Genomic DNA, 19,036 nt, shown 5'->3' with positions numbered 1-19,036 from the left:
CTCATTAAACCCAAACATATAAGTATATCAAAATAACAAGTACATCATTAAAAAAACATGTTTCAAATTGCATCCCAATTGTTCACGGAAATACTGTAGAACGTATATTATCTCATATTAAAATATTCTCTGGTTATCCCATATATATATTCTGCAAATTCCTCTCCAAATTTGCCGTGCAATTGTCATTGAAATCTCTGTTAAGGCAACAACAGGACAGCACCATAAATGCAACCGTTGGAGTCATGTTACAGGTAGGTAGCATCAAGAGGTTGTGTTATTGCAGTCAAAGGCCACAAACACCCTCCTAAAGATTTTACAAATATATTTTCATAAGAAGAGAAAGAACTATAAGGGCCAAAAGTTGCAGGTTATGATCCTAAATGGCCTTCCTGAGCAGTAATAGCAAATATAGTGGATAGTATAGCGTACCTCAGAATGGCATCTGGCTCTGAAAAGTACTGTAATGATTCATAAGCCATCCATAATTAAGCATGTTACAAAAACTTAGTCGATTTAAGGTAAGTACATTTGTAAATAACAATAGTAGCATAAATACTTATCACAACAATACACAAGTCTTCAGATCAAAGACTTTCACAGTATGACCCATTGCAAAACCTCCACAAATGTTCTTTGCATAGTTAATTGATTTTTCTGTAAATGCATAAAAAACTAAATCAGCATAGTAGACGATATTGATCTCTAATCATTAAGAAAGAAATGCCTGTCATTTACTAACAGAGCAACAAAGTGCAAAATCTATAGAGATTGTTGCTGTGGCTTCCATGTACACGCCATCGCTGTTGCTAACGCAGTATGAAACCGCGCTTTATGCTTTTCTGATGCCGCTAGCCACCAAGGTTTCTCGCCTCGTGGTTACAAATGCCTGCTGTTTTTCATAATAGGCGGCCTCATTAATAAAAGTGGGATAGACGGTGCCGGTGCCTTCGTAGCGGATGGTCTTTCCATCAAACGTCTGGAACATAGGGTCACCAGGGTTCAGCGGCTCCCAGTCACAGTCCTGGAACAACAACAACAACAAACAACAACAAAGAAAAGGCTGAAGAGGGCTTTTGTGAAAACAACACTGACTCCTCACATCCACCAAAGACTTCTCATTTCCTCTTTCGTATTCAATCACGTATTTACAAAATCAAAGGTGTAAACTGTACGGCCAAAAAAGAGAAGGCTGACACAATCCAGACTTTAAAGATTCCTGTGCTGGTTTTCACCTGCAGATTGGGGTGCACCATGGCAATGATGTTTCCATTGGTGTCCCTGGGGTAGTCCATCCTCTCTGAGACCTTGAACACATCCACTGTACAGGGAGGGAACTCCATGCCTAAACAACACACAGACAACATCTCTGTTACTGTATATACTGCATATTGTAAGCAAGCGTCCTGCTAAAAACGTGTATTTCAAAAAGTGGTTGATTTGATCAACGACACCCATGCATTTTAACATTCTGCAATGCATTTTCAAAAGGTCGGTTTGGTTCCAAATCCATGGCACTTCTATAGGTGGAGGAAGAATTTCAGTAGCTTTCAGTTACAGTTAAATAAAGGAGAAAATCCCAGATACCGACAATATATTAGCATACGTAAAGGACAAAACTGAATTTTAAAAGAAGTAAAACGTCCTCAACAAATGATTAATAGCTGTCATTGTGTGTGGAACAATGATGCCATCTATGAATGAAAAACTATACACAATAAAATATCAGGACAGTGAAAAGAAACTAGTTATTTTTGCTGCACAAGTAAAATGAATATGAGACAGATGTGCAGATACTGTAAGGTACTGACTCTATTTAATAGAAGCATTGGAACAAATAAACTTCAAGTATATTAAAATAATTTTAAGAGACTGTTGCTGTGTCATTTTAAGGTAATACTTGGTAAGTTTGTGATTCATCAACCACCAAATTCTTGAGAAACTCTGGCAAGCCTTAACTGCATGCTTTAACATAATAATGAATCTTTATTGAATTTTGCACTGCAGTACTTTGTTAAAGTTTGTGGAATAAGTAGTTGGAAGGTGCCACGCTTCCAAAGTGGCTCTATTCAACCAGAGGAACTGCACTGAAGGGTAATAGCTTTTGGCTGGTAAACAAGCTCAGAGCCTGGACATTAAGTTAAGCATAGAGTAACAGAGTCCATGCTGAAATGAATTGCTTTGGGACTGTCACATAACCGCAATCCCATTGAGCTGTATTGATATGCAAGAGGTTACACACAGCAAAAAAGAACCGACGTCCCAGTTGTCGCAGCAGTTTTCCCAATGAATGTATGTAATGGTTATTCCACTGAGGAAGTCATTCTCTACTGTAACAACAATGGAATCTGATATAACTAAACACGTTTTTTCATGCCGTTCAGCTCCAGAGCAGGAAAACCGGTTCATCACCATGCCAGAGCATTCATCAGCACCAGTGTGGCCCCAGGACAGAAGATTACCACACCATTGGCAGCCAGACTCTAATGACATGGAAACTAACCAACTTCCAACAAGCATGCCATTCAGCGGCAGGCCAGTCAGGGGAACAGGCAGACTGCGACTCACACTTGGCACGGACCGCTTGTTTACGTAAAAAAAAGGGAAGGAAAAGCTGCCTTATACCTAAATGTTGCAAACGCTGTTCCGCGCCTTGGGAAAGGGGGTAGAGCGAAGACATGATGAGCCAGATGCAGATAATTTTAGAAATTTATCTACGCCAGGGAGAGCTGTGTGTAGGTACATCTGGATGACTCAGCCACCCATGAGCAATAATGTCACAAAATGTCTCTCGTCACTGTGATGCCGACAGACAGGCAGCGGGCTAGCGGACTGACGATGCCTGTAAACAACTGATTTTTGTTGGATATAAGACATTACTAATCGCGTGACGTATTAGTCATCTGGAAATGGAAAAACATAACTTGACTGTCCTTGAAAATTCTGCGGAGAGTTTTGTATCCTTTAAAATCTCCTGCAACCACAATACTTTCCACTAAACACAAAGGAGCATGAACTACTTCAGTGGTCATGTATGCTTGAATTTAACTGGTTTGGTGTAATCCTTTGCAATCTTATTACCTGGCCTGTAGCTGAATGCCATATAGAGCTGGTATGTTACAGCCTAGTGTTTTAAGCTGCTATGGTATGCGAGTTATCACATTCTCTCCTACCTTCATTAAACAGCTCAATGAAGTCCAGCGCGTGTTTCAGTATTACTCTCATCGCTTCAAAGATGTTGCTCCTCAGAACGCCTTGAGGCTGAGGACCCACTTCCAGACCTGGGATAAAAACAATCAAAAGGCATATTTGCGCATGTAAAACTATTTTCAACTAATTGATTGTGACGCCTTGGAGAGGTGTAAAATGTCACAGCTTGGGTATTATTAGCTAAACATTGTCCCTCAGAGCAGTTTGGCTGGACTCACCAACAGGGTGCTTGGCTACAGACCGTGAAGTGGAATATTTCAGAAGAGGGTGTTCATTCAACAGAACAGGACAACTGGCTGGAGCAATGGCTTTCTGCAACACAAAACACAGAAGACCTCAGCTACAGACAAAAACCACACAAACACACCTCAACAGAAGATGTCTGTTATGGAGAAATGCTAAGGTTCATCAAGCAAATCTATGAACTGCACCATGGTGACTCTGATGTTTGAATAATGGCAGCTGTGACTACATGGCTTTAGAGTCACACGCTACACATTAGCCAAATGTCTGAACCTGTCTTTTTAACTCGTATCTAACACAGTTTACATTTCCATTACTTACACTGCTATTATGATAAAAGAAGAGATAATTGTGATTTAAGGTTCTGCTTGACAGAATTAAAAAATTTGATTTGCAGCAAAGCACACACAAACCATTCACAAAAATTACACATACAAAATACAATGATCCTGTGTATGAATGTGATGAAGTTTAGTTTGGTGGACAACCAGCACTGCCAATATAAACCAGAAAATTCAACACAACTATACTCCGCACAAGGCACAATAACATTTTCAGCAGCCTCAACATCATAATCTCCAACATAACCCTAATCCTCAGCAACAGCACTGTGATCACTGCCTTCATCATCATCATCATCATCATCATCATCATCATCATCACCACCCTCCTCCTCATCATCACTGGGACATGGAAGTCCAACTTGGCTCTAATTTGATTGTTTGTGCCTATTTGTCTGAACTAGTGAAAGAGGTGGGTCTAGTCAGACTGGATGGACTCTTCACCACCTTTCTGTTGAAAAACACCAGACAAATGTCTCAGATGGCCTCCCAAGATCTTACTGCTTACCTTCACTATTGTGCCAACAGTGTTTTTAATTAACACCAAGATAAAGGCTAAAGTCATTAGGGACTTTTGAACCTGAGACAGTTTCTTAACAGAAGAATGATTGCTGGCCCTTCTTACAAAATCAGTCAGAGAACTCAAAGTTCAGTTTGTTATCTGACATAGTACCAAGATATGAGTAACTGACAGTTACCTCAGCAATTGACCACATTTCCCATAAACCCTACAGCTTCATGTCGCAAAGAGGATGTTGCTACTTGTCCCTCCTCCCCCATTGGTGCATCTCTGCGTGTGTTTGTTTTAAAGAGCAAGTTTTTATAGAGCCGATAGCAGCCTTTGATAACAGCTAATACACATTCAGCACAGGCAGGTAAGCTAACGTTAAGGAGAAACTATACAATTAGAATAGTGAAACTGGAATAAAGTTGTGTATTACTTGCAAAGTTAAAACGATTCCTGTTTTGTGCCACAAAGCAATCTGCCTTTGTGCTGTAAGGCAATCCAGCACATTTCCCTAAAATCCGTCCTGCTGGCAGTGTAAAATGCAATGCAGAGGCAGGGAGAGGCTGCCAATCTCCTTGGCGATAGTCTTGTTTGTTTACGGTAATTAAACTAATAGCTCAAAATAAATGTGGTTTGGATTAACTGATGTTAAAATGCTTCACATAGCACCTTTAAGGACACCTTTCATGGCCTGAAACAGATCAAGAGGGTGTCTTCTCCAACGGCTCATCAGTGATTAGTAACTCAGAGGACATTGTGTCATTGAGTCAGGCACATTTTAAGTCAATAATAATGTTTGGATGGTTGATCCTTTAAATGACTGCATTACCTGTCCAATACATAAAGGTAAATAGATCATTATGTTGTGTACACAGGTCATTGAGCTTCTCCAAAGAGGCCTAATTTTGGTAGAACATTCACTTTTCAGCACACATACCTCTCTAGGAGTTCATGAACTATCAACAACTGATACTAGAGACCCCAGGTCACTTCCATTCACTTACTTTCATTCTGAAAAGTTAGTCTAAAAATCATTCCTGTAACGCATATACAATCTCAACAAAGTAGATCCAGGGGGAATATTTCATTCCAGGATCTGGCGTCATATTTCTCAGCAAATAATTTTGTCTTTCTGCAAATAGTGATGGTGGATTCTCGGGGCAGCTAACATTGGAAGTTGATGGATCCTGTTTCTGCTAAAGAGTGAAAACGTTCAGTCAAGAGTAGAATTTTCTCTTTAAGGTTGCAACCTTGATGTAGTTCATCATCTGCAGGTTGAAGTGGTCTTTGGAGCTCTCCAGTATCAGAGTGCAGCCCATATTGGACGTGGTGTTGTGGAGGTCAAAGATGACGTCGTAGGCGTCCGGGCTTCCTTTAGGTCCGAACATCCGGTTGATCTCCTGGGCCCTCTGCACCTCATAGGGCAGGTCGTCTCCACCCGGGCCGCTGCAGCGCACAGTACACACACAGTTCAGTAATCATACTTCATGCTTGATACTGGCACATCCACAGCTTATCACACAGTTCAGCTGAAGGAACAAAGAGCTACTAAACATGTTAATTATTGACACAAAGTTGTCTATTCTTCTTCATAGATGGCCTTCAACACCAACACTTTCACCTGACTGTTCACCCTAGTGGAAAAAATCACTATGATCAACAGCCTTCAAGTTAAAACACACCAACTGTGGGTTAATGTAGAATAGGCACAGCTGCTTCAAAAACTGGAAGACAGGAATTTCCTGTTTCTGTAGTGAACATTTGGTTCTTAAACTGACACTGGCCTATTCACCAAGTTTTTGCATGTGGATGACAGCTGAATAATTCTGATTGCAAACAATATCTTGGTGATTTCCATCATTCTACCAATTCAGTCATATAGAAAGTATGCCAACCAAACCAAATGTAGGGAAATACTGTGGGATAGTGGCCTACTTCTGAGCATTAAGAAGACATTTGATCCACTTTCTCAAAGCCTTACATGAATGAAAGGATCCTTGAGAAGTCTGTTTCATCCACAGGCTTAACTTGCTTTTGCCCATACAGACATTGTATACATTATCAATAGACAGTGAGAGCTGCCCTTTTTTTCCCTCTTGGCTCTTTTTGAGCATTTGAAAATAACCACTAGTCCAGGACATTCTCCAAACTACTGTAGAATAGCACCTCTACTAAGCATATTGTCCCAATTCCCTCACACCTGCTTTTTAGAACCCCATTTTCACCAAATATCTGGCATTGTCTGGATTACCAGGCCCACAATACAGAAGCATACTGTGGGCTACAGCTGTCAAAGTGGAATCCAACATACCAACTTAAAATGAAACAAATGAATAGTAGCCAGGAGCTTATCGAGTAAGCCTACAACTGAATTACAAAAACACACACAAAAAATATGTGGAAGGGTCGTAGTCAGTCTATTTAAGACACTCTGGGCTGTTTTTAGAAACAGTCTTCAAGTGGTTAATCTTCTTATATGTTGCCTACAGAGCGGGTAAACAGTTTGTAGGCTGAAGAGCCTTGAGAGGATCTATCTTCTATCTTTAAGAACAATAAAGTCACTATAACCTCACTATTCACACATATTCCCTATAGGAATATTGTAGTGATACCATAAGAAATTGAAAAACAGCATAAATTATGATCACTATAGACTGTGTCCCGTGTCTGTGGTACTACTGAATACCACAGACAGTATCAATCGCTGTATGAATAATGTTATTATAGGAACATGATGGTGATTTTTGTTCGGGGAGACAAGCGTTAATATTCAGCTATAGAAGTGAATAGGCTGCTGTCAGTTCATGCACACTGGAGATATGAGCAGGGTTTGCGTAAGACTTCATTTTCCGCTATAGTGCACATGAAAGAAAAAAGAAAAAAAAACAGTCTGAAATCATTTGCAGCTCAGTCACGTTTCGCTCACGTTTTTCCAGCTGGCTAACAGTCAGCTGGAAGTCTAAGAGGGGACACGTTGCTCCATCGTTGTGGGTCTAAGAACCGAGGACACAGGCTGGTGATAATATACAGTACCTCTAATAATAATAATAACATGTTGGAATAATGTCCATGTGACAGCCAGTGTTTTACTGTAAAAAAAAAAAATCCCAAACGAAAAATCACTATAATATTCTTATAATATTACTATAGGGAATTATAATATTAAATAGGGAGTTTATAGTAACCTTATTGCACTTCATGGTTTGCTCTGATATTTCTATTCTATCCTTCTAAAATGTGTGTTTGGATTGATATACTTGTTTTTGGGGGTTTTTTTTGTAAAAGATGCCTCATGTTATACTGTGTCTATATCACAGGTAAACAACATGTTCTCTATAAACATGGGACCCAGTTAAACTAAACTACTGCACATCTACCCTGACCCCCATATTATATTTCTTGTTTGTCTCCTAAAGGGAGTTTGGTAGAACACAAAACTTGGAATATCTGAATGGCAATAGCCCATAATGCTAAATTTTTGTATAGCCATCACATTTTTCCAAACACATTTCTGTGACTTAGGGCCAGCGGGTCCCAAACTGGGTCCAGGGGATCCCCAAGGATCCTTGAGGGGGTTCCCAGGGGGTCCACAGCAAAATAACTAGTTCAATTTCACTGTCATTTAATTCATTAGAAGTTAGGCCGATAAGAGAATGCATATAAACGACTCTTCAGACCAGAGGTTTCACTCTCCCCACTGTTAGGCTACCTCCCCACCTACAGTACAAACAGGAGTAATTCTGTTCGAAGTCATTTCTAACAACAAAAATCTTCTCAGACTGGGCTCCTTGGGACAAAATCTTATTAAATGGGGGTCCGTGATCTAACGTGAATTATGGGGGGTCCTTGGCATGAAAAAGTTTGGGAACCCCCTCTGTGCCACGTCTAATGCGCATGACTACAGACAGGAATACCATCCAGCAGCGACACTGTGGCACAACAATACGGTCTGTTTACCTGAGGTTTTCCGGGGTGAAGGCTCGGTTCAGATCCGTGTCCACGTATCTGGAGCATTTCTCCACGGCTTTGGGGTTGGTGATGAAGGGTTTCGTCTCGACCCCCTTCCTCTGGATCTCGGCGCCGTTCTTCACCCATAGGTTTACGAGCGTCACGCCTGACATCTCGTTTCCATGCGTCCCCCCGAAAATAGCTACTCTCCTCGCCTCATTGAAACAGAGGGTGTTGTATGAAGACATGTCGGGGTGACAATCTGTGCGGAGGTGGAATTAAAACACACAGAGGTCTCGGAGGTTTCGGGAGTCGGGAACAAGGCGGAGGAAAAGTTTCCAGCCGGAGCTGTAAAGCCACACTGTTGTGGTTTCTTAAAAGCCTGCCGTGGCAGTGCGCTTACGTAACGTGGCCGCTGGCTTGTTGTGGTCAGTCACCGTGCGTAACCGCGCTGACTTGTGCATGGCAGTGCATGAGTGGCGGGGAAAATTTCTTCAGAGGGCTGGGTTAGCAAGGGTCCTCCACTTGTCTACAGGGTCAAGCCCGCAAAAATGGGAAAAATAGAGTGTCTTTCCGGTGACATGTTTCAAAATAAAACCGGGATAGACGAACAGTTTTTACGGTGTGAAGCTAGACAGAATTTTATAATGAGTTCCGGTCATACCTTTCAAAATAAAGCCGTGTTGCAATGTTTGAGTAACAAAATATCAAAGTGAAAAAGAATATATTTAAGGGGGGATATGAAGTCATTTAAAACATAAGTGTAGCACCCCCCCCCCCCCCCCCCCCCCGTGTCAATTTCACAATATGTGTTCACAGCCACAAACCTACTTATACTATATAGCATATAGGGCTGCCAAAAATTCACAAAGTATGAATCACAAAACATGTACAACTTGAAAGGCTATTCTACTGTCTTGAAAAAGTCAGTTTTAACCCATAGTAGTGGTTCCTAACAACTATATAACAGGAGCCGCAATGGCTATGCAAGATGCCATATTATTTTATATGTACACCGAATGTACAAAATATTAGGGACACTCTTTTCATGAAATATACTGATGAGGTGGATCCAGGTAAAAGTCATTATCCCTTATTGAAATAATAATCCCAACCAGCATGCCCTATCCCCTCCCTACACACACAGGCTGGATGCATCCTTCATGTATCTGTTTACAGACTGTTGTGTACATTTTGACATTGTTCTTTCTTTCAGTCAGCACAAGAACAAAACCATTTCCTCATTTAAATTGTTTAGTCATTATGCTGCCTTATGTCCATTGAGAAACATTGCACAATATCTGCCCGCCACTTTCTATCATAAAATAAGCAATGACAATATTACTAAACCGTTCATTTATTAAGTATCAAGTGAAAATGTTTGTAGCATTTCTCATGAAGGTCTTGTCTCAGAGCATCTTGAGGCAGTGGCACATTAACCATGAATAGCCAACAGTAAACATGTTCAAAATTAGGCAAAGCTAAGAACAGAAAAGAAAAATAATAATTTCCCCCTACCATGTAGTAATGACAATTTATTATGACTTGTCTTTCAAATGGCCATTAGGTGGCAGGCTAGATGTTAAGATTCAAACAAAAGTCAGATTAGTTGACAAGGTGCTTAAACCCACAGGCTCTTAGTGAACTCAGGTGTTCTCTGAGATTTTTCTCAAGCGTCAAGAGTGTTCACAAACAAAACAATTACATTCATTTGATTCAGTTTTAATTTAATGAGCTTATGGTCCTTTTTTTCTTCCAAATTATTGAAATATCTGTATATTCTGGAGCTTTTATTAAAAAAAATGTTTGATTATCATTCTGAAGGAATCATGATTTTGGTTTGTTATGGTGTGCTGCTGCTGCTCCGAAGCTTGTCCCAACACCAAAAAGGTTGAGAACAATGACAGTAAAAATGCTTTGATACAAAACAAAATATATATAAAAAAGAAAATCTGTAAAAACCAAACAGCTAAGATTTATATATAAAACTCATGCCACCCATGAGTCAGTCTGTGGTGAGGAAGTCCTGATCTGGATAATGAAGTCTCCTCTTGCCCTGTATGGGTTTCTTCTCCTCCATGTGGTCTGAGGAAGACAACATTTCAAAGCGTGGTGGAGAACTACTCTCTGATAACATGGGACCGCTGGACATTACCTTTGTGGCAGCTGACATCTTGTTCCTTTCCTTCTCTTTCTTTTTTTTCTTCTTCTTCCTGATATGGGGCTCTACTTCAACAGACTCAGACAACAATGTCCCCTCTGACAAGTCATCATCACCACATTTCTTCTTTTTCTCCTTTTTCTTTTTCATAGCATTTAACACAGGATTCTTAGATGAGAATTCGGCATGTTCAGCCTCGCACATGTTTGTAACGTTTTTCACCAGCGTTTTCTTAAACACTTTCTCGGAAATACTGCTATCATGAGATATTTCAGCACTGGGACTGGATGACTGCCTGCTTTTTTTCTTGGGTGAAACTGATCTCGCCGATTCAACATCTTCCACCGGAGCTGGTGCACTCTCTTGTATCGTAGAGTGGGGATCTTTACATTTCTTTTTTTTCTTTTTCTTTTCCAATACCACGGTCTCATCAGAGAGAGAACGTCCCAGATCAGCAGCACTGTCCCTTCTGACCATGGGGGTTTCTAACTCCCTATCGTTTTTCTTATGTTTCTTCTTTCCCTCTACCCAGGTGACGGTGATTTGAGGCCCAGAGCTCTGACACTTATCGTTTGGTTCCTCGAAATCCTCCTCATGGTCTTTCACTACACTGTCCTGCGAAGTGGAGGTCTTTTTCTTTCTTTTCCTTTTCCTGATCATATCATTAGAGCCAACATTTTCCACTGGTTCTGTCTCAAAATCACAAGCGCTGACACCAAGTTTCTCTTTGCGTTTTTGTCTACTCCCGTCAAAACTGGCTACAGATTGAGAGGGGGCGCTTGTTTCCCGGTGTGTTTTAGCATCCTTTTCCACTGTGTCATCAACAAGGAAGGAAGCGGCCCCCTTCTTTTTCTTTTGCCGCACAGACACTGAATCATCACTTTGTGCCACAGCACCTACTGAGATATCCCTGGCCGACATTTCAGTCATTTTCTTCTTTTTCTTCTTGGTTCCCAGTTCCGCATCTTGGTCTGCGGAGCGCTCGCCTGTTCTCTGGCTTTTATCGGCCTTTTTCACCTTTGGGTTCATTTGGGTTTCTTCAGGAGTGTTCCAGATATCTGCCCCCTCGTCCCTCTTCTCTTTCTTCTTCTTCTTTTTCGCTGACAGTACTGTGCTATCTGTCAGAGTTTCAGCATCATTAGAAGAGGTTATATCCACATTCTCCTCTTCTTGTCCAGCTTCAGTCTCATCATTAGAGGACGACCGCTGCTTCTTTTTGAACTTTTTTCTTGGCTTCGTTACATCTTCAAGCTGGAGAGCAGATCTCCCTGAGCTATGCTGGCTGTTTTTGGCATCAGTGGAGTCTGATGTTCCTTGAGAAACATCAGTACTTTCTAAACACGGGCCTAGCCCAGGCCTCAGTGTTGGGGTGGAACCATCCGATCGCTCTAACTGTCCTGTCAACTGCAGCGGTGGATCTAGATTCAGATCCAATGCTACCTCTTCTTCCTGTTCCTCTACAATTACATATCTTTCTTTTTTCCTTTTCTTCTTCTTCTTCTGTATCTCAGCATCTTCATTCGAAGGTCTGGCAGCTGCGTTGGAGGACAACTCAAGAACCTCATCGTTCTCACTGACTCTTTTCCCCTTCTTCTTCCTCCTCTCCCTGCCATCATTCGCCTTACAGCCCTCTGACAAGACTGAACCCTCCTCCGCTCTCACATTTGGTTCCAAGTTGCCATCTTCATCCTCTTGCCTCTGGGATGCAGCAGCGATTTCATCACATGAGACTATTTCAGACACCTGTGCTGAGGCTTGGCTGTGAGATTCATCCACCTGTTCTGAATATAAACTCTCTGATGTGCCTTCTTCTAGTCCGTCCCTCATAGTAACATCAACTGCAGACTTATTCTTTTTGCTCTTTTTCTTCTTTTCTTTTAACTGGGAATTGTCTCTTTCCGTTATGCCGTCTTCTTCTACACTCCTCTCCTCCGGTCTCAATATTTTAATGTCACGAGACGACGAGTCCTTCCTATTTTTCTTCTTGTCGCTCAACTCTGAGATTTCTACACTCACACAAGTTCCGGCATCCCGACCCTCTGGCCCTTCCTGGCTAGAAGGCAGCTCCATTCCTTCTTCCATACCTCCACAGTCTCCTTTCTCCATTTTCTTCTTATTTTTCCTCTTCTTTCCCCTGACTTCATCGCATGCACTGTTGTTAATATTGACACCTATGAGGTCTGGAAAACTTAACAGGGGATCACAGGTTTCTCTGATTGCAGGTACGTCCTCTGGCTGTCCTGTCTGGGGATCGTCTGCCTGAAACAAAACATCAGCCTGAGGCTCTTCTCTGTCCTGTTGGATATATTCCACTGAGATTCTCTGTAGCCTGTATGGCTCACAACTAGTCGAAGTTGAAGCAACGCTGCCGTTACACAGGTCTTCCTCCCCTGTTGTTTGGTGAGAAAGATTCCCCCCGTTTTCTCTGCCGCTGCGATTTCTCTTTCGGGTCAAATGTCTTCTTGGTGTTTCAGTTTGGTTCATAATGTCACTTGTCATACGTTCATCACTCGTCTTCCTGGTGACCGAACCTCTATGAGAAGAGCCTCCATCAACAGCGCTCTCTGTTTCTGGGCACAGCTGTGCTCCCGTCAGTCTGGATGCCCTCGTTATCTTCGGAGTTGACTTCTCTGGTGTCTTCCGCGGAGATCCTCGGGAAGTCACTTGTCTGACAACTTTAGCTCTCTCCCTCCTCTGGCGTTTCACCTGGTTGGCATTGATGTCGTCTCTCTTCTCTTTGGATGATGGAGTGTACCAAGGCTGTGGGCACTTTGCTTTAGATGGTGTCACAAACAGTTTCTTTTCCTGTAAGATGACATAAAAATGACAGATAGCACCGAATGATGTCCAAGTTCACATTCAGAACATGTGCTTTGTGTGCTAAATAAGACGCCTGCTGCAAGATTCCTGGTACAAATAGCCTGCCTGCTTACCACCACTTTGATGTCCTCATCGTCTGATCTTTCATCCTCTCTGTAAAAGCACAGATATGCTTCATTATTATGCACATAAATTCAAGTAAGACTACCATTATGCCTCAAAATAAACTTACTCTGACAATGGAGATATCGTCTCCTTATCCGTGTCAATCGTTGGTAAAGATGGCTCCAGAGCAGCTCCTGTTTTCTTGTCCTTCCACAGCGCTTCGACACATTTAAAGAAGGATCCCATTGCAGAAATCTGTTAACAATAAAGACTTTACTAGTAAATCATATTAGAAAGTATATGCTAGAAATATGTTGAACTAGCCTAGATGCTGAACAGTCATTTTAATGAAGTAGTGGAGGGTGACCTTACATGAAGACCTGCATTCTGCTGGACAGTTAACTGGCTGCCTCTGCGCTTCCTCTCCCTACTAGACAGACATTTATCATCCTGGATCCTTTGCAGGAAAGGGAAAGAGTACTTTGGCAGTCTGTGTTTCTGTCCTCTGCTCCCTTTCCTGCTCTTGGACGATTGCACTGCAGATGAAAGGACTGATTCGCTTCGAGAAACAAAGGATGCACTGCCATCTTCACTTTCTTCTCCTTCTGTGGGAGATGTGGGGCCTGACCTCAAGCTGGAGTGACGTCTCTTGACTGATCTCACCGCCTCAGGCACTGGGTTTTGAGTTATGAACAGGCTGTCCCCTGAATCGCTGCAGAGGCACAATTATACATTTAGAAAATTGAACTATTTAGTATAGGAATAGCTGCATCACCATGACATTTGAGTGGCATCCTTACCTGTCCGCTTCACTGGGGTCACCTGACACCTTGTCCTGCCTATTCTGTCCCAGGGAAGAGTCCAAATACCTCGATATTTTATCCACAAAATCCGGAGGGGAATTCTCCAGGACGATGTGGCATGAATTCAATGTGGCTTCAGAAATATCGTCTGTCTCAGTCCAAAGTGTGGAATTATGAATTCCTGTCATCATCTAGCAACCGATAACAGTGATTAAATCACTGAGGGGTTCTGGCAAGAAATCATCGTAGTAGATAAGCGTGTTGAATTCCGTAGATGCCACTTCTGCGAAAACCCTCTGCAAATGTCTCGATTCCCCCCATTAAAAAGTGAACTAAAGACGCAAAATGATACTCATAACTAAATATCTAACAAATATCGGCGTATCATTTGTATAAAAGCACTCATGTTGCGCCAAAACATCTAAATGCGATAAGTCCACACAACACATGTGGTACCGTATCAACCAGGAAGTGTTTAAACGTCACATGCGCGACCAATGATCATCTGACCAATCAGCGCTCTGCTACCAAGGAGAAGGAACAACGGCTCGAGATGAAGCGAGAGGTTTCACGCCTGTTTCACTTAAACCGCGTTAGGCAGATTAAACCCCCTTCTTTGTCAATGGGAGTCACATTCGCTAGAATATCTGGGGAGGCTTAGTTGGTTTCCCCAAACAGCGTAATCTGTAAAGTCTTCGTGTTCAATTCTGCTGTCTGTTGTAGTATTTATTCATGACGGTTCTTGAATAAAATTACGTGACGTTCAGAATTCAGGAGGGCAGAAAAATCAGGGTCCATCTCCAAACCCAAGTTCCCAAGTATTACTAAACACCTGAGCATTGAGGTTATGTCCCATATGATGTGATCGCAGCAACTTATCCTAATTTTAGAAAGTTGTACGCATGCGCGAGATGATTTCCTGCTCCTCTCTAGTGAACAAGGGTTTCCATAGGCTGGGACGGGACGGGAACTATCTTGATAGTAAAGTCCATTGTCTTTGGATACAATTATATCAACTGAGTTTCCCTTTTCTTGGTGGACACCATTGGCATTCCAGGTCCTGGTACATACGATTTGAACCACAGCATGGCAGAAATCAGCAAAACTGAAAAGGTCCAGTTGCATGTCCCAACTTTAGAGGAGCTGTGCGGCGGTAAGGACTTGTGTTATTGTGATACACGGGCACATTTGCAGAGACCGCTGTTGTCTTGTAATAAAAAGCTACTCACCTGAATGTGGCGTCATGCAGAGAGTAATAAACATGTTATTGCTCGTTGCAGTGTTACAAGCAGGACTGAAGGACAATTTTGCTGAGGCTCAGGTCAGTGTTGTCGACTGTCCAGATCTCACCAAACAGCCGTTCCAGTTTCCTGTCAAAGGTAAAGTGTCGTCCCTGTTTACCATACTGCAAAAGTACATTTCACTTATACTCCACAATATGTTTAGAAATATGTTTCAATATATACAAAAACGTGCCCCAAAATGGACTCGTACATGTAGATGACATTCATTAAAATGCATTTGGAGTTATAGGCTACTTGCAGATTTACTGTTGTCAGCACATAGGAAGAAAGTGTTTCTAGTGTGTTGAAACATATCCCTGAACATATAAGTCTATGTGAATGCATGTTTTGCAGTATTTTGATCTTAGCACTGAATATTAAATATTGTGCTGAACATTGTAGGCTATATATGCAACATTGTAGCCGATAGGGTTAGGGTTAGGGTTGTAATGTTTCTCTCAATCACTGATAGTAATGTCTTCTCTCCACATACTGCAGGCCTGTGTGGCAAGCCTCGCATTACTGATGTTGGCGGCGTGCCTTACTTGGTCCCCTTAGTTCAAAAGGACAAGGTAGTTTGTTCTATCACACAGTGCAATGTGGAAATAATGCATGGAGGTGTTGTGAAATGACTCATAGTGAACGGGACTATTATTCCCCCCCCTCCTCCCAGGAATACAACATGAACACCGTGTCAAAGGAGGTGGAGCTGCCAGGAGCTTTCATCCTCGGTGCAGCAGCTGCACCCTTCAGAATCGCTGGGATGAATGCAGAGGTTTGTCTCCTTTTCCAGCAAAAGTTCTGATTTCAAGCAATCAAACCTACAAGTGATGTTTTTGCAGTGGGGTGGCCTAGTGGTTAAAGCATAACTCTGGCCATTTTCGACCCGGACCCTAGTTTTCCATCATTTTCCATCACGCCAATTGATACTGACCAAAACCCATTGCTTGAAAAACTCATTGACAATTGCTTCACTATAGAGCTACTTGCGTCTTGCTTGCCACTGGATGCGCAGCTCTCCAGTACAGTCCTAATGGGCCAATGGACGCTCCAGAAATCAACCTCAAAAGCACCTAAAGCATGTCTTTTGGTGAGAATCAATTGGTATGATGGAAAGTGATGGGGAAATAGGCTAGAGTTATACTTCAAAAAGACCGTCCTTCCACCAGACGGCCCTGGTTCAAGCTGCATGTCGGCAAACATCCCACCCTGCTGAAGAGTCCTTGAGCAAGACACTGAATCACTGACCAGCTGTAGGCTGCTGCTCTGTAGCTGATGTGACCTCTGACCTCCCTGGAGGGGGAAAGCGAGCAATGGATTTCCCTGCAGGAATCAATAAAGTATCATGTTATCATTATAAACGGAAGGGACATGTTTTGTAACACAGTAGTTAAAACGGTGAATAATGTCATCCACAGCTGATGCCTCTGGTTCTGACCGAAGCGGAGGGAAGGCCCGCGGTGAACAGCAGCTACTTCTCCTCTATCAATCCAGCTGATGGCCAGTGTCTGCAGGAGAGATTCAGCGATAAATTCTCTGGCTGCGACTTTGGACTGCTGGGCAATCTGTATGCTTGTGAAGGCAAGCCTGGAAAGGTAACTAGTCTGATTTGATCAAACAAAATCTGGCAAATCAGAACTGGATTTTTTTTTTGCCTCTGAGAATGTAGTATGTTGTGTGCATTTAGATTCTTTCATAAATGCATTGTCATTTCCTTTTTTTTTAGCAAATAATGAACCTCTCTGGTTATATTTTAATGTAAAGAACATCATTTGCAGGATTGTAAGTTAATAATCAAGTTGTTGTGGATGAAGTCAGACCTCCTCTCACATCTAATAAACATTAACAAAAGGTCTCGGTTGAGTAGTCAACGCTGAAAGCTTTATTTCTCCCCCTCCTGCCTCCCTGACAGGTCATAGAGGTGCGGGCCAAGAAGAGAACAGGAGAGGACAGTCTTGTTGGGTCTTTGAGGAAGACTCTCGAGGGTCACTACCCTGATAAAAGCCTGGCTCTGGGAGGCACCTTCATCATCCAGAAGGGGAAAGCTAAAATCCATATCATGGTAAATAATAGATGCTGATAATGCGCAATGGGATGCATGACTGATTGTGACTGTCAGGTTTCATGCATTGTGTTTGTTTCCTTGTGGCCACTTATCCACAGCCAAGAGAGTTCTCAGTCTGCCCCCTCGACACCAACGACAAGGTCAACAACTGGCTCCAACACTTCGAGGTCAGCGCCCCGCTCATCTGCCAGTCTGTGCTCGTCTCCAGAGATCCTGTGAGTAAAGATCACACACTGTCAGTGGTGGAAAGAGTAATAGAATGTCCTAATCAAGTAGAAGTGCTGATATTTTACTTAAGTAGAGGTAAAAGTACTGGTGTCAAAATCTACTTAAGTAAAAGTAGAAAGTAGCTCATTTAAAATGTACTCGGAGTGAAAGTTACTGAGGTACTTCTTAGAAAAGAGAACGTTGTTAGATGTGATTTTCTTTCTTAAAGGATGAGAGTACAGAGTTCAGACTCACTTCTTTTAATTGGAAAATTTGGGAATTACAAAATAAAGCGCACAAACAAAGTATTACTCTTCTCTTCTTTGGGCTCCACAATTTGTCAGTTTACGATGTCCCACTTTCTGATGCTTATGGAGAAGCTACAAAATCTGTACTCTGTAATGGATGTGATTTAAAATGTAGTGAATTGCAATACTTAAGTAAAAAACGTACTTAAAACGTACTCAAAATACTCAAAAAGTGCACAAAAAATCTACTCAATTACAGTAACTTGAGTAAATGTAATTAGATAACTCCACCCTTCCACATATATAGTAGTATATAGTCATGTCAGTGAAGTAGATGAGATAAGTGTAGTTCCTGCCATAGTTGGCTGACTTCTACTCATCTGTCCACTTGTTTGCTGTGTTTCCAGGGCTTGGACCTGCGGGTGGAGCACACACACTGCTTCAGCCATCACGGAGAAGGCGGCCACTACTACATCGACACCACTCCTGACAGTGTGGAGTACCTGGGCTACTTCATGCCTGCTGAGTTTGTCTACCGCATCGACAGGCCCAAGGAGACACACGTGATTGGACGAGACTGAAAAATAAAACATAATCTTGTTAGCAGCATTTCTTGATTATCTGAATCGACAAGGAATGAACATACAGTATGTGATCTATATTAGGTTCAATATATTATAAATTGTCAAAAAGGACTTAATTTTACAACTGCCTAAAATGCTTCACAGTTTGCATCATTTGTATTAATCTTTGCACCGAAATTGTGTTTCTTGATGTGAAATCACTACATTTCATTTCATAAAAACTGTTGAATTTCTCTGAAGTGTTTTAGTGTTTTGTGATTGTCTTGGCTGTTCTCCCGGACAAGCTCCCATATGTCACAGGCAGCAAATCATCCTGGACGAGCCCCCATATGTTACAACCCGGCTCAAGGAAGTAACAGAGAGGGAGCCATACAGAACAAAAGATGTGCATAGGTGAGGAGGGAGACAGCAACTGATGGTCAGATGGCTTTTTAAGCCCAAGGAGTACAGGTACACTCCATTGGCACTGATGATGACCCCGCCCGCCAGGCTCCTACAGGACAGACAAAC

The 19,036-nt window shown here is 42.1% G+C and overlaps 3 protein-coding genes across 6 annotated transcripts; 1 reads left to right on the top strand and 2 right to left on the bottom strand.

Moving 5' to 3' along the window:
• Nucleotides 1–62: 62 nt before the first annotated feature.
• aspa (aspartoacylase) lies at nucleotides 63–8,787 on the bottom strand. The gene is made up of 6 exons (XM_071520889.1): nucleotides 8,260–8,787; nucleotides 5,553–5,748; nucleotides 3,429–3,522; nucleotides 3,174–3,281; nucleotides 1,236–1,345; nucleotides 63–1,024 (listed from the first exon to the last, which is right to left on the bottom strand). Exons 1-6 carry the CDS (start codon nucleotides 8,496–8,498, stop codon nucleotides 833–835), a joined length of 939 nt encoding a protein of 312 aa, XP_071376990.1. The 5' UTR covers nucleotides 8,499–8,787; the 3' UTR covers nucleotides 63–832.
• An 821-nt stretch (nucleotides 8,788–9,608) lies between these two features.
• LOC139645211 (enolase-phosphatase E1-like) lies at nucleotides 9,609–14,034 on the bottom strand. Its single transcript, XM_071520876.1, has 4 exons — nucleotides 13,709–14,034; nucleotides 13,464–13,591; nucleotides 13,345–13,384; nucleotides 9,609–13,216 (listed from the first exon to the last, which is right to left on the bottom strand). The coding sequence occupies exons 2-4, from the start codon at nucleotides 13,580–13,582 to the stop codon at nucleotides 10,256–10,258; spliced, it is 3,120 nt and encodes a 1,039-aa protein (XP_071376977.1). The 5' UTR covers nucleotides 13,583–13,591; nucleotides 13,709–14,034; the 3' UTR covers nucleotides 9,609–10,255.
• Nucleotides 14,035–15,176: 1,142 nt separating this feature from the next.
• Nucleotides 15,177–18,747, top strand: cunh11orf54 (chromosome unknown C11orf54 homolog). 4 transcript variants are annotated; one of them, XM_071520845.1, is made up of 8 exons: nucleotides 15,177–15,292; nucleotides 15,420–15,518; nucleotides 15,921–15,994; nucleotides 16,096–16,197; nucleotides 16,841–17,017; nucleotides 17,335–17,484; nucleotides 17,586–17,702; nucleotides 18,350–18,747. In XM_071520845.1, exons 1-8 carry the CDS (start codon nucleotides 15,226–15,228, stop codon nucleotides 18,521–18,523), a joined length of 960 nt encoding a protein of 319 aa, XP_071376946.1. In that variant the 5' UTR covers nucleotides 15,177–15,225; the 3' UTR covers nucleotides 18,524–18,747. The 4 variants fall into 4 exon arrangements, with proteins under 4 accessions (XP_071376946.1, XP_071376938.1, XP_071376963.1 ...); XM_071520837.1 differs by having other exon boundaries at nucleotides 15,420–15,579; nucleotides 15,895–15,994; XM_071520862.1 differs by lacking the exon at nucleotides 16,841–17,017.
• Nucleotides 18,748–19,036: the final 289 nt, after the last annotated feature.

The sequence above is a fragment of the Centroberyx affinis genome, unplaced genomic scaffold (assembly GCF_046629955.1).
Source record: "Centroberyx affinis isolate AG114_WGS23_722 - 3 ecotype Tasmania unplaced genomic scaffold, CSIRO-AGI_Caff_v1 ptg000069l_1, whole genome shotgun sequence".
Classification (NCBI taxonomy): Eukaryota; Metazoa; Chordata; class Actinopteri; order Beryciformes; family Berycidae; genus Centroberyx; species Centroberyx affinis.
This window is presented reverse-complemented; position numbering and strand designations above follow the sequence as displayed.

Bases quoted from the DNA above. Each gene is read 5' to 3' on its own strand.
- LOC139645211 (XM_071520876.1), bottom strand. From the start codon at position 13,582: ATGGGATCCTTCTTTAAATGTGTCGAAGCGCTGTGGAAGGACAAGAAA. The intron at 13,385-13,463 runs GTAAGTTTATTT...GTGCTTTTACAG, and splicing joins ACGATATCTCCATTGTCAGA to AGAGGATGAAAGATCAGACG. The intron at 13,217-13,344 runs GTAAGCAGGCAG...GTCATCTTACAG, and splicing joins ATGAGGACATCAAAGTGGTG to GAAAAGAAACTGTTTGTGAC.
- cunh11orf54 (XM_071520837.1), top strand. From the start codon at position 15,226: ATGGCAGAAATCAGCAAAACTGAAAAGGTCCAGTTGCATGTCCCAACT. The intron at 15,293-15,419 runs GTAAGGACTTGT...TGCTCGTTGCAG, and splicing joins TTTAGAGGAGCTGTGCGGCG to TGTTACAAGCAGGACTGAAG. The intron at 17,485-17,585 runs GTAAATAATAGA...ACTTATCCACAG, and splicing joins AAGCTAAAATCCATATCATG to CCAAGAGAGTTCTCAGTCTG.
- aspa (XM_071520889.1), bottom strand. From the start codon at position 8,498: ATGTCTTCATACAACACCCTCTGTTTCAATGAGGCGAGGAGAGTAGCT. The intron at 5,749-8,259 runs GTAAACAGACCG...TGTGCGCTGCAG, and splicing joins TTCACCCCGGAAAACCTCAG to CGGCCCGGGTGGAGACGACC. The intron at 3,282-3,428 runs GTGAGTCCAGCC...TTTTTATCCCAG, and splicing joins TGTAGCCAAGCACCCTGTTG to GTCTGGAAGTGGGTCCTCAG.